Here is a 14,787-nt window from a genome sequence, read left to right on the forward strand (position 1 = left end):
TTTCTTAAATATCAACTGTTTAATGTCTTCGAGGACGTTAGAGGAAACGGTTTGTGTAGCTGGTGATATGATCACAGGGTACATTCCATAATCCGTCAGTTTGTGTTCCTCCGAAGCCTGCTCACTACACAGTGGAATGTCTTCCTCAGATCACGGCGTATGAACTCTCTGAAGTCACCGAGACGACCAGCGTAAATGAAGATGTTGGTAGCTGACGTCATGTACAGCAGAATACGGGCACTGGCTCTGAAATACAGCGAGGATAAACATAACATATCGTTTTAGTGTATACCACTCAACTGTTGACAGAGATATTCAGACATACTTCCCAGTTTCCGTTAAAAAGAATCTTCTCATATTATGAGAATCAGGCCTTCGTACGACACAAAGCCTTCGTACTGCCCCTTCTGAATCCGCCCCTGATGCGTGTGGATTCCCGCTCATTTGAGTGAGTGAGTGAGTGAGTTAATATTTAACGTCACATCGGCAATATCTCAGCCATATCGTGACGAAAACAATTAACATAATACAAAAATGATAACATTATGAAGAGTTAAACCTGTCGACGATGGACAGTAAAAATACTAGAGTATCACAGATATGAACATAAAACTAGCATGTAAAACTAAAACAGTGTAATTAAAGAAGACAATACAATATAAAACACGGGCTATAGATCGTCAGCATCTGAAGGTAGATCACCATACTAGGAACCATGGGGACTTACATTACTTTTGCTACCTGCATGGAGCCTAGCTGGATTGACATCATCCCTTCAGCCGCTGGCGATTGTAGGATAATTTAGCCGAAATTTAAAAGAACAAAAATACTACGTCTAAAAACTTGGTACCTGAAAATTTAACTTTGAATGTTTTGGGGACTTACGTACGCCTCTCAGGAGGACAATAATTTTACGGTACTTCAACCCCATTTGAGGATAGCTCATTTGACATCACACGTTGTTGCTCATAGCGATAATCACCTGACTAAATGATTGTCCTCCTGGGAGGGTACGTAAGTCCCAAAACTTTCAAAGTTAAATTTAAGCTTACCGGACATTTTAATCGTAGCATTTTTGTCCTTTTAAAGTTCGGCTAAACTTTTCCCACAATCGCCAGCGGCTGAAGGGATGGTGTAAATCCAACTAGGGTCCATGCAGGTAGCAAAGGCACTGTAAGTCCCCATGGTCCCTGGTATGGTGATCTACCTTCAATTGTTGGCGATCTATAGCCTGTTTTATATTGTATCGTCCTCAATAGTTAAAGTATTATAGATTTAATTACTAGTTTTAAACATATCTATCTGTGATAGTCTAGTTGGTTTTACTGTCCTTTGTCGGCAGATTTTTAAAATGATATAATTTGTTTTCATCGCCAAATGGCTGTAATATTGCCGATGCGATGTAAAATTTTAACTCACTCACTCACTGATCTCCTGACTGTCTAAACCGGAGGTATTTTTCAATGACGCGTTCAAACAGCTAAACAAATAAAATCTAACCTGATATAATGGTTGATGTGGCAGGTTTCACACGCAATACTGACGAAGAAGTAGATGACCATTGGTGTCCAGCCCACAGCGAAACTGAACAGGAGGATGGCCACCATGATGGTGGATTTGACCTCCCGACCAAAGATACTGCTGGATCTGTTGAACGATATCCGGCATGGAGAGGGTCGTGGCGGCACATGTAGCGACATAACCTTCGCCTGAATCATTTCAGAAATAAGGTTAAGTTCCAAAGTTTTCAAATATCCCAAATGGATGTGAAGAAAATGGCACAAGTATATGTTACATTTCTTCAGACATAGAGGGGCTGTAGGGTAGCCTAGTGGTTGAAGCGTTTGCTCGTCTCGCCGAAGACCCCACATGGGTATAATGCGTGAAGCCCATTTCTGGTGTCACCCGCCATGATATCGCTGGAGTATTACTAAAAGTGAAGTACAACCAAATTCACTCACTTACCCTAATGTTTAATGTTCATATATTGTCAGGTTGTCATCGAACCATCTTGGTATATTATGGGGAGAACGGCTCGGTGGGCTAGCTCGCCACGCTAACGACCCAGGTGTGATTCCCCACGTGGGTACAATGTGTGAAACATATTTCTGGTGTCCACCGCTGTGATATTGCTGGAACATTGCTAAAGCGGCGTAAAACCATTCTCACTCACTAACGGAAATCTATACTGTGTATAAAGTGGTGTAAATGTTATTGTTTTGAAAAAATCAACAAATTACTCATTATGATCAATGTTTCATTGACAAAACCCATACACAAGAACAGAAAAATAGACATTTCTTGCAAAGAAATCCTGTAACAACTCAATATCGAATCGACTGTGACCATCATTTGCTTGGATACAAGGTGAGGTGAGGTGAAATTGGGTTTAACGTCGTGCTTGAGACTATTTCGCTCATATGACGACGTGCATGCGTGTGTATGTGTATCTGCAGCTGCTTGTACTAGCCCAGACTAAAGCTGGTTTTATAGTGCTAGCCCACTGTGATATCATGCCGCAGTGAAGCATTAATACCCCACTCAGACACATTATACTGACTCCGAGCCGACCAGTCTTTGTTGTACCCATTAATGCCGAGCGCCAGGCAGAGACCAACAAGTACCATATTTTAACGTCTTTAGGTATGACGCGGTCGGGGATCGAACCCGCGACCTTCCGCTCCCCCCGGCGGACGCTCTAACCACTACACCACGGAGGCGGTCGCTTGGATACAAGGAAGGCAATATGACAAAGGAGGGTTTATTAATGTTTTCTTTTGAAGTACTGCAGACGATCATCATTGTGTCTGGATATGAAGTGTGTGCACGTTCATAGATACACACCCGTGAAGATCCGGGTTAAAATCTTGATCTTCAGTAACCCAGGCCATGCTTGTCGTAAGAGGTGACTAACGGGATCGGGTGGTCAGGTTCGCTGACTTGGTTGACACATGTCATTGTATCCCAATTGCGAAGATCGATGGTCATGCTGTTGATCACTGGATTGTCTGTTCCAGACTCGATTATTTACAGACCGACGCTTTATAACTGTAATATTGCTGAGTTCGGCGTAAAACTAAACTCGCTCACTTATGGATACACGTACATACTCACATGCCTGCGGGCGATCCGGGCAATCTTGCAGTAGAGGCCCACCATGACAGAGAGAGGAAGGAAGAGTTGGATTACAAACAGGATCCCGACATGATGCAGGGAAAAGATGAGTTCATACTGGCAGATGCCCTTGTAGTCAACTGAAGAGGAACAACAGAAATTCCATAAAGAACATGGCGGAGCAGTTTTGAATCACAACATCGATCTATCTGAGACTTCAAAACCGTAGTATCAAATCTTATGACTTGTGCAATAAGTTTTAAAATAATATCATATTAAAACATCAGTGGAGGTGGAATTGCTGCATTTGCATTGCGTTCCTACAGATCATGGAACCGCGTGGGTATTACTTGTAAGAACTATCATCACACCCATGGCCACCTCCCATCACATGCTGGTGATACAAGGAGACAGGGCGGTGGGGTAGTCTAGTGGTTAAAGCGTTCGTTCGTGACGCCGAATACCCGGGTTCGATTACCCATAAGGTATATTATAAGCCAGCTTTGGAATTCTATTTTCATGCATACCAATAAGCTTTATCCAATATTTCAAGCATCTAATCTGAGAATTGATATATATTGGGTGTCTTCCACATTCGCCGTAAATCATACAGTTTGGTGTAGATAATCCAACGGATAAATATCTTTGCATGCTAAAAGGTGAAGTTTTTCTAAACAATCGTATCTTTGATAACCCCAAATATCAGATCCATATAACATTATTGGTTGTATCTGCGAATCAAAGAGTTTAAAAATATATAAGGTGAGGTAATTCCAATTTTATATGAAACAGACATAACGTTGAATAGGGCTTTCTTTGCTCTTGATACTAAATCTTCTATGCTTTTAGAAAAGTTCATTGTATGGGTAAACAGAAGACCAAGATATTTATAATGACTATTAATCTTAAGGTGTATCCCATTTAGTACCCACGTTTCATTTACGGATAACGAACCACCCCTTCTGAAAATGACAATATTTGTTTTGTCGTAATTAACCGATAACTTCCATTCTTTTGTGTAACGTCCCAAGATATTAAGTTGATTTTGTAGTCCTACAATAGTGTCTGAAACTAAAATGACATCATCAGCAAAAAGTAACATTAGTATTTCAGTCATATCTGGGAACATCTGAATACCATGTTTTCCATTTTTAGCAATATCGTAATACAATTCATTAATGAAAAATGAAAATAACATTGGGCTTAAAATACATCCTTGTCTTAATCCGACTGGACAATCAAAATAATCTGTAAAATCATCACCACATCGCACACATGATTTTATATTAGAATACATAGACCTTAAAACAGAATACATTTTCCCTCGTAATCCGGTCTTTAGCAGACAATACCATAATTTAGAACGATCAACAGAATCGAAAGCTTTTTTAAAATCGACGAACGCTACATACAATTTGTGTTTTCGGCGTGAAAGACGTTTTTGAATTATTGCATTTAATGTAAAGATGTGATCTGAAGTAGAATAGTTTTTTCGAAAACCGGCCTGAGTTTCTGGGATTAAGTCCCGCATATTTGCCCAATTTGTTATTCTATTATTTAATAAAGTTGTGAATATTTTGCCCAGAATACTCGTAAGTGAGATGCCTCTATAGTTGTCAGGATCATCAAATTTCCCCTTCTTATGAAGAGGAACAATAATTGAAGAAGACCAGCTAGTTGGAAACATACCATTATCAAACAGTCTATTGAAACATTTTGTGAGAAATGGCATGATTACGAATTCCGAACATTTTATCATTTCTATGATGACATGATCAGGACCCGCCGTTTTCCCGTTTTTTAAATGTGATATAGCATTGGATATTTCATTTTCTGATATTGGTGATTCTAGAATAAATTTATCCACATCAGTGTAACATTCTGATGGTGAACTAACCATGTCATTTAAAACATCGTTATCTTGATCGATATCAAATACAGACTCGTTTGAGAATATTTTCTTAAAATGCATTAACCATTCAGTTTTGGGAATAGAATTTTGATGGTGTGGTCGGTTTTGTAAGAAGCGTATTTCTCTCCAGAATTTAGAAGGACATTTGATCGAACTGTTGAGTCTGTTTTGCCTTTGTTTGCAATATTTAGATTTAAATCTCCTACAGCAATTTTTAAACTTATTTCTCATTTTGCAATATTGCGTTCTATTCGAAACTGTGCGTTTACACCGAAATGCTCTGAGGGCCTTACGGGCATCACGCCTCGCTGATTTGCATTCCGCATTCAGTTGGGGCGTTCTATTACTGTTAGCATGTTTAACATTAACCTTTTTCTTCATACGCTCGGACGAGATTAAAATCATATGTACAAATTCATCAATAGCACCATCAATGTCAATATCAAGCATTGTATGTAAATGTTGACAACAGGACAACATTTTATCAGATAAATTATCGACAAAGTATTTACATAGCGAATCATTCCAAACAATCTTTTCTTTATCATAACAACCATCGGTCAGTTCATTTTCATTGTGTACATGTGGAAATTTACAAGTCAACTCCAGTGGGGAAATGGTCTGAGTCAATGCGATCTCCAATGTTAAACATCTCAATATACTGGAAAAAAACCTGTGAACAGATGATATAATCGTTCACGCTCGAGCCCTGATGATTACAAAAGGTATATTCTCCAAGCCTATCTCCAAAAGCTCTGCCATTGACAATAAACAATTGAAGTGCATAACACATATCTAATAAAATACGACCAAAACTATTTACAACTTTATCATGCGATTTGCGGTCATCGAGTGGGGTATCCCCTTCTTCACTATATTTTAGATGCTCATTTCCGATGTCATCATCAAAACTAACGTAATGGTATCATGCCGCAGTGAAGCATGAATACCCCACTCAGACACATTATACTGACTCCGAGCCGACCAGTCCTTGTTGTACCCATTAATGCCAAGCGCCAGGCAGAGACCAACAAGTACCATATTTTAACGTCTTTAGGTATGACGCGGTCGGGTATCGAACCCGCGACCTTCCGCTCCCCGGGGCGGACGCTCTAACCACTACACCACGGAGGCGGTCGCTTGGATACAAGGAAGGCAATATGACAAAGGAGGGTTTATTAATGTTTTCTTTTGAAGTACTGCAGACGATCATCATTGTGTCTGGATATGAAGTGTGTGCACGTTCATAGATACACACCCGTGAAGATCCGGGTTAAAATCTTGATCTTCAGTAACCCAGGCCATGCTTGTCGTAAGAGGCGACTAACGGGATCGGGTGGTCAGGTTCGCTGACTTGGTTGACACATGTCATTGTATCCCAATTGCGAAGATCGATGGTCCTGCTGTTGATCACTAGATTGTCTGTTCCAGACCCGATTATTTACAGACCGACGCTTTATAACTGTAATATTGCTGAGTTCGGCGTAAAACTAAACTCACTCACTTATGGATACACGTTCATACTCACATGCCTGCGGGCGATCCGGGCAATCTTGCAGTAGAGCCCCACCATGACACAGAGAGGAAGGAAGAGTTGGATTACAAACAGGATCCCGACATGATGCAGGGAAAAGATGAGTTCATACTGGCAGATGCCCTTGTAGTCAACTGAAGAGGAACAACAGAAATTCCATAAAGAACATGGCGGAGCAGTTTTGAATCACAACATCGATCTATCTGAGACTCCAAATCTTACGACTTGTGCAATACGTTTCAAAATAATATCATATTAATGCAGCAAAGAAACATCAGTGGAGGTGGAATTGCTGCATTTGCATTGCGTTCCTACAGATCATGACACCGCGTGGGTATTACTTGTAAGAACTATCATCACACCCATGGCCACCTCCCATCACATGCTGGTGATACAAGGAGACAGGGCGGTGGGGTAGTCTAGTGGTTAAAGCGTTCGTTCGTGACGCCGAATACCCGGGTTCGATTACCCATAAGGTTAAAATGTGTGAAGCCCATTTCTGGTATCCCCCGCCGTGATATTGCTCGAATATTGCTAAAAGCGGCGTAAAACTAAACTCACGCATTCGCTCTCAAGTAGACATATTGTATTGGGTGGTAAGGATGATTGAATGATTGCTTGTCAGAGTACCCCGATGTCAAGGGTATATGCTTAGAATATCCATCACTGGATTGTCTGGGTCACACTCGATGTTTTTACAAACTGTCATTTTTCGGCTGGAATATTGCTGAGTGTGGTATTAAACAACAAACAAATATATAATGGCTTTTAATCTCAATAGTTGAAGAAAAAACGCAAGCCTCAGATATTTAGATTCAGATAAACATCACGCATAATTCCCGCAAACAAGGCATACATTCATGGTGAACGGTAGAGCGGCACCCATGATAAACGGTCCTCGCACTATAAAGAGACACGGCGTCACTAACTGGTCTGGGGCGACGGAAATGATATTTGCTTGTGGATAAATGTGTGTGTTGAATGTGACGTAAAGATGAAAAAGTTATAGACAGCTTGATCGAGGTAATGTATTTAAGCCTACCTTAAGGCGTGTACAGTTTGTAATATTATAACATAATTATATTATGTCTTGACATCAACACAAAGCATATGTGATGGTCGTAGACATATATATTCTATTTCGCTGCTTGATATCAGACCTAGACTAACAACAAGTCTCTGAAATGAACATATTTTACAGAAAAAAGGCTCATAGTGAAAAAAACCAAAATATAATAAAAAGGAGCCCTGTGATTTTCTAGACTTACATGGGATTTCTTGGATATATTCGCTTCAGGGTCTGTATGACAGACTATATCTGACCAGTCGTGATGTAGATAATATTTCAATATATATTTTGGAACGAGATTTAAATTAGAGAAACGGTTTATGGTCAGTTACTAGTAACGCTTAAATTTTCAAAAATCGATAAACATAATGTATTTTCGGATTTGTAAGTGCTGCTTGATATCATGTGCTAAAGAACACACGGAAATAAAATTAAAATGTTTTTTAGCGTTTATTTATGTATCACTTCATTAAAAAAATCTATTTTTAACAAATGTAAAAATAACTGTTTTTCCCAACTAGGCCGTTTATCAAAAATACCATCATCATCCAAAATACCATTTAACAGGTAAAAATAACAAGAATTTGCAGATTATCAACAAATTTGATAACATGTTATAACTTACGTCACAAACAAACGTTGCCATAGCGATTGTGCACTTGACAGTCAAAGCTATGAATGAACTCGTAAAAGTAGTTAACTTTCAAAAAGAGTACAGGCATGAAAATGTACAGAGAAAATCTCTGAATCACTTATTTTATATATCAATTAGGATAACAGAATTAAAGGTTGAATGGTATCTGACGTTTTTCATAGAATATATTATGTACGCGAACCTGTGGAGATTGCATCTTATTTGCATACTATAGCTTGTATCAGAACGTACATTCTGACTTTGATGAAAATTCAAGGGGTGAAGATGACACGATTTGCTCTCCAAAAAGTGTTCAAAACTAAAGTTGAGAAAAAAACGATAGTCATAGAATATTTAACAATCAAACTTAAGTTGCGTTCAAAACTACGAAATACACGCCCAAAACCATTTCATTTCTATTTCCGTGAGTATTTTAGGTAATTGATTATTGACACGGAATAAAGGCAGGCTGATGGATGACGCACCTGGATCATAGAATGTATACTGTGCCACCGCTATGCCTTGGGAGAGGATCCAGATGATAGGGATGCAGATGGCAGTGCTCCTTGCGGTGATGATGTGGTGGTAGCGGAGAGGGTGGACGATAGCGATGTAGCGAGTCACCGTGATGGCCACTAAGTGATAGGAAGAGCAGATTTCTAGGGCCAGGACCTGGGACACCAGGATTCGACACACGGACCATTTTCCTTCAGACAGATACGGTGGACAATATAATGTTTACACATCAAACAAGCACGTAAAACACGCTTTGCAACCATTGGGGTTGTATGGAAACAAATATTGGGGTTGTATAGAAACAAACATTGGGGTTGTATAGAAACAAACATTAGGGTTGTATAAAACAAACATTTGGGTTGTATAAAACAAACATTGGGGTTGTATAGAAACAAACATTAGGGTTGTATAGAAACAAACATTGGGGTTGTATAGAAACAAACATTGGGGTTGTATAAAACAAACATTAGGGTTGTATAGAAACAAACATTGGGGTTGTATGGAAAACAAACATTGGGGTTGTATAGAAACAAACATTAGGGTTGTATAGAAACAAACATTGGGGTTGTATAGAAACAAACATTGGGGTTGTATAGAAACAACCATTAGGGTTGTATAGAAACCAACATTGGGGTTGTATAGAAACAAACATTGGTGTTGTATAAAACAAACATTGGGGTTGTATAGAAACAAACATTGGGGTTGTATAGAAACAAACATTTGGGTTGTATAGAAACAAACATTAGGGTTGTATAGAAATAAACATTGGGGTTGTATAGAAACAAACATTAGGGTTGTATGGAAACAAACATTGGGGTTGTATAGAAACAAACTTTGGGGTTGTATAGAAACAAACATTGGGGTTGTATAGAAACAAACATGGGGGTTGTGTAGAAACAAACATTGGGGTTGTATAGAAACAAACATTGGGGTTGTATAGAAACAAACATTGGGGTTGTATAGAAACAAACATTGGGGTTGTATAGAAACAACCATTAGGATTGTATAAAACAAACATTTAGGTTGTATATAAACAACCATTGGGGTTGTATAGAAACAAACATTGGGGTTGTATAGAAACAACCATTAGGATTGTATAAAACAAACATTTGGGTTGTATAGAAACAACCATGCGGGTTGTATAGAAACAAACATTGGGGTTGTATAAAAAACAACAACATTGGGGTTGTATAGAAACAAATATTGGGGTTGTATAAAAAATAACATAGGGGTTGTATAGAAACAAATATTGGGGTTGTATAAAAAATAACATTGGGGCTGTATAAAACAAGCATGGGGTTGTATATAAACAAACATTGACGTTGTATAAAGACAAGTATTGGGATTGTCATTTCCATTCAAATCACCTGAAACAAATTATCTAAGGAAATGTGTCATTGGAAAGAAGTGGCGTATGTTAATACAATAAAAAAATATATAAAAAACCCAACTTGTAGCGTAAGCAGCAAGGTTTTGTCGATACACTATCCTCAGAGCGTCATAATTAAACTTCACATTCACACATGCATAACTGGTTGTGCCGAGGGTAAAGCATATTTAAGCTCACCATATGGCGCTATTGGCAACCACTGCGGTACATCAATGTCAAAGATTAACAATACACAGCAAAACATGACACATAAAAACTGGAATAGCATTAACAAACTCCAAACTAAATTTCCTAATGATACCGAAAGAAATGGGTGAGGAAAAATGAAAATGGCATTTGTCATGACGGCTGCCGTGACACAATTTTAGAGGATCCAGAGCTGGGACCACATGAACAAAATATAGATATTTCAGAAGAGATGTCGAAATCGCTTAATGTTATACTGACGCACAAGGAGAAAATATCAAGCATGTGTAATATTGTTATCGTCAATACGACCGCCGTGGCACGTCAGACCTATGAAATCTGTGATCATGCAACTAGCGAGTGAATGAATGGGGTTGTGATTCAGAGAGTGAGTTAGGTAAAATTGAAAGTCACATCAGTACCATTCAGCTATTGTTTATGTGTTTACAAAAATCTCACAACACAATAAAAACGCAAATACATTTAATGTCCTTGTGGGGTAAAAATTTCTAACTTCACCAAGTACATTTAAAAAATAATACCAACGTACACAAAACAATGATCTCTGTATTGTCTTGGATACCAAACCTTTGCTGCATTCGAGAAGCAAACAGAAATGATCAATATTTTCTATATGGCTACTTGAGCATTATAGTATATAAGTCACTGTATATGTGCAAGTTCGTTTACGACTGACAGACAACGACCAAGGCATCGCTCACTTTCAATAAGGGTCCCCGACGCAAATTCCAACCAAAATGCTAAATAGTAGTATTATTCACCCATCTATTATGACAAGAAAAACAAGGACAATCAGGTTTTCATGTAACCGTATGACAAGCATACATGCAGATAAGTACGTAATCCATTGAAACGGTTAAGTTCGAATGGCAATTAAATTACGAATTACCACAAAGCTAGTTTGCTGAGTACTGAGTACGTTGAATGCCGATTTTATTAACACACACAACGAAATGTGTTATATATCTGCCATGCGTTAAATGTTGGTAGACACTGTTTAAACATTCTCTGTACTCTTTATATGCACATACGATTCACCTTACGTTACAACCCTCAATAAATCATTCAACAAGGTAATGGATAAATGTTAAAAAATACTTAACTGGCTTCGTCTGATGAAAAAGATGCTGTAAATATTTACTCCCACGTCATATAGCAAGATTGCTTCGTAACAGAAAACCTTACAAAGTCTGAATGAACGTTGTGTTACATCTACACATACTCTATACTCTCAACTTATCTCCAAATGTAGATTATGGATAATTTAAACGTCATCAGATAAGACTTCCGCGCATTGGCTAGAATTAATTAATAACTGATAATGTAGCTGTCAGTAACGCCATTGCCATCGATGAGTCATAGTCTTTATAGTCTAATCACACGTGAAAGAAATTTAAAAACATAGGTTCCGAAGCGAAGACACTCCAGATAATTGTCGGGCTCTCTCTTGCAACTATTGTAAGCAGCAGCTTTCGTCACAGAAGTCATTATATTTTTTGGGATGACACATAGTATTGTATGGCATTATGTCATCATCTCTTTTATTACACAGTTGTGATAAATGATCCAACGCTATTGTAATATAGAAGAAACTGCGTACGGAAAACCTAATAAAAATGTTATGCATCGACGTAATTTATTTCAGTAACCGGCGCGACTGTCGTCAGCGAGACATTGCAATTCTAGATAGTTTCATCAAATATGATAAAGCCTGATCGTTCTTATACTTAGTCTCGACAAGGAGGTGAATAGGGTAACAAGACATTTGCATGAAATTAATAACAAAAGAAAAGACAATGCTGATAAAATATTTTCAAGGCAGTTGTGTTACGATCACGTGCTTCAGCCAAGTCAGCGAGCCGGACAGTTATAGCTAAAATGGATACACCTTCTCCATAAAAGGAGGGTGTCAATTCCACAACCAGTAAAACCAAACAATAACGTATGTTAAAATTAAACGTTCACACGAGGAAGTACGGCATAAAATGGCTAAGTGCATGATAGTGACTTGTTGGAAAGAGAACTGAGGTTAACTGTCAAATCATAGTGTTCGGCACAGTGGTGATGGACTTCATCGTACGTCCAGTGATTGTCGTCATAAAGGAGAGTATGGAACTAGAATAAGTTTTTCTTTACTGACCATAGCCATAGGTTATACATACAGATAAATTATGCGTTGAAAACATTATTAAACACAAACTAATTTGAAGGAGACATAATAAACAATCAAAGTAGATTTTTGATGGTGTTTCCCGAAGTTCATATGTGCGGAGGCAATATCACAGACATAGTTCCTATGCAAACAATATGCTGTGAAGTAACGTTCATTACAATATATCTGTTCTACCAGTTTAAATCCAGAATCTGAATTTCGGTAAACCTACAGAAGCACCTAATTCCGATTTGAATGTACCCTTCCTTGGTATCCATTGGCAAACCTCTCTGAGTGAGTGAGTGAGTTTAGTTTTACGCCGCACTCAGCAATATTCCAGCTATATGGCGGCGGTCTGTAAATAATCGAGTCTGGACCAGACAATCCAGTGATCAACAGCATGAGCATCGATCTGCGCAATTGGGAACCGATGACATGTGTCAACCAAGTCAGCGAAACTGACCACCCGATCCCGTTAGTCGCCTCTTACGACAAGATAGTCGCCTTTTTATGGCAAGCACATGGGTTGCTGAAGACCTATTCTACCCCGGATCTTCACGGGTCTCTCTGAGAGTCATATAGAAGCTTGAGTACTTAGTGAGGATAGCATGTATGGGTGAACAACTTCGTTATTACAATTGGGAGCGACATTTGTTTCATAGAATTAGGGGCGACCCTTCGCTGTACGTTCTAACACTGTTGTCATGGAAGTGATGAACAGAGTATGTTTGAGAGGCTTATGTACAAATATGACTACTGGCAAATAGTATACCACATTCCTTGTAACTGTTGACACCCTAAAATTGGTGAAATATCAAGACCCCTCACAACCCAAATTATAGAACGTCACAGCTGAAACATCCAGTGGGACAAATTCAAAGTCCACAAAACCAACCTCAAAGACTTCAATATTAGAAAAGTTCAACAGGCGATCCGCATTAAGAGAATCCAACCACCAAGCAACTTTGATCAAGACTATTACGTACCTCCAGCTTACTATCAACTCATAAGATATTAGAAATTAAATCAATAAAAAAACTTGTTTATAATATAGAGCATCACGTCTTGCACATTGTATAACTGGCAGACTAATCGGCTCTGTTGTAACCAAACCCAGCCCACTCAACTGTAGGTACATTTTCCATATTTGTAGATACAACTCTCAACTCTGTGCATTGATAAAAGTGTGAGAACCTACATCGTTGTAATAAAGAAAACCGTCCCCAACTGTAGGATACAAGTAAGTTGTTCATTGATATATGTGATCCTTACTGACATAAGCTAATCTGACTGGCTACGCCATTCCGTCTAACAATCAATCACCATGCGAGTTACTAGCGACTCGCAATGTATGAACAAAATGACGGACAGTGCCGTCGGTTTCGACAGAGCTTGCGGGCAATTCATCATTGAACACAACCGACCTATAAGCAAACCAAAGCCCTTCTTACTGATGTAACGAATAACTTAGACACGGTCCTATGGTCAAATTGAACAGCCATCCCCTTTGTCGTACTATCAAGTGCCATTTCCAAATTGCCACTACTTCATGCATTTGTACTTTGTACATTTGTACCACCACACTCCTCTCTAATCATTGTGTACCACCCTTTATGATGAGAAACACACAGAACGTTTACTTTCACGACATATTTTGTAAAAAGATGTAGTTACAAATTACTATATCTATCTGATTATGTTAAATCGATATTTCATTCACGTCAAAACGAAACATTAAATTATTTACAAACTAAATTCATATAACTAGAACATAGCAAACGAAGAACTTAATTGAAACTTCTTTCATCAGGAATATACCCATGCTGATGGGTAATATATTATATGTCTAAACGACATGACCTTTTGTTCAAATCGTTGCATGTACCTGCAGATTGTCTATAAATTTTAGTTATTTTTATATAAATTCTTAAGATATCGATGGTACCTTCATGGAGTTTATTGTACATATTCTATATGCAGGTAAATGTAAAATCTAAACCATTTACTTCATGCTTTTAGGTGGGCATATCTTTAATCAAAATCCCACTTTCTGTCTATCGAAATAGAAGACTATTATCCATCAATTTGTCTCTACATGTAATACATTGTACATCGACCACCATTTTTCATGTAATGCTTGTCACGTACAAAGTGTTGCTATTCGGTGGAAACAGGATGCATGTCAGAAGCATTCCGACAAGAAACAAACCTGTGTTGTCTATAGACGTTGATAGATTGAGAACACTGATATCTTCATTG

General features: G+C 38.4%; 1 protein-coding gene and 1 long non-coding RNA gene across 2 annotated transcripts in view; one reads left to right on the forward strand and one right to left on the reverse strand.

The window, feature by feature from the left end:
• Nucleotides 1-14,787, reverse strand: part of LOC124274144 (adenosine receptor A1-like) — an 18,405-nt gene continuing 3,618 nt past the window's right edge. The window contains exons 2-5 of the mRNA XM_046709470.1: nucleotides 8,749-8,970; nucleotides 6,555-6,694; nucleotides 1,501-1,709; nucleotides 1-246 (exon numbers count right to left, since the gene is read on the reverse strand). Coding sequence (XP_046565426.1) covers nucleotides 96-246; nucleotides 1,501-1,709; nucleotides 6,555-6,694; nucleotides 8,749-8,970 — 722 coding nt within the window. The 3' untranslated portion in view covers nucleotides 1-95. The remainder of the gene's footprint in view (nucleotides 247-1,500; nucleotides 1,710-6,554; nucleotides 6,695-8,748; nucleotides 8,971-14,787) is intronic.
• Nucleotides 11,199-14,787, forward strand: part of LOC124274145 — a 25,705-nt gene continuing 22,116 nt past the window's right edge. Inside the window, exon 1 of the long non-coding RNA XR_006897869.1 lies at nucleotides 11,199-11,211. This is a non-coding gene — a long non-coding RNA (uncharacterized LOC124274145). The remainder of the gene's footprint in view (nucleotides 11,212-14,787) is intronic.

The sequence above is a fragment of the Haliotis rubra genome, unplaced genomic scaffold, assembly GCF_003918875.1.
Source record: "Haliotis rubra isolate DU_JTF1 unplaced genomic scaffold, ASM391887v1 Scf188, whole genome shotgun sequence".
Lineage (NCBI taxonomy): Eukaryota > Metazoa > Mollusca > Gastropoda > Lepetellida > Haliotidae > Haliotis > Haliotis rubra.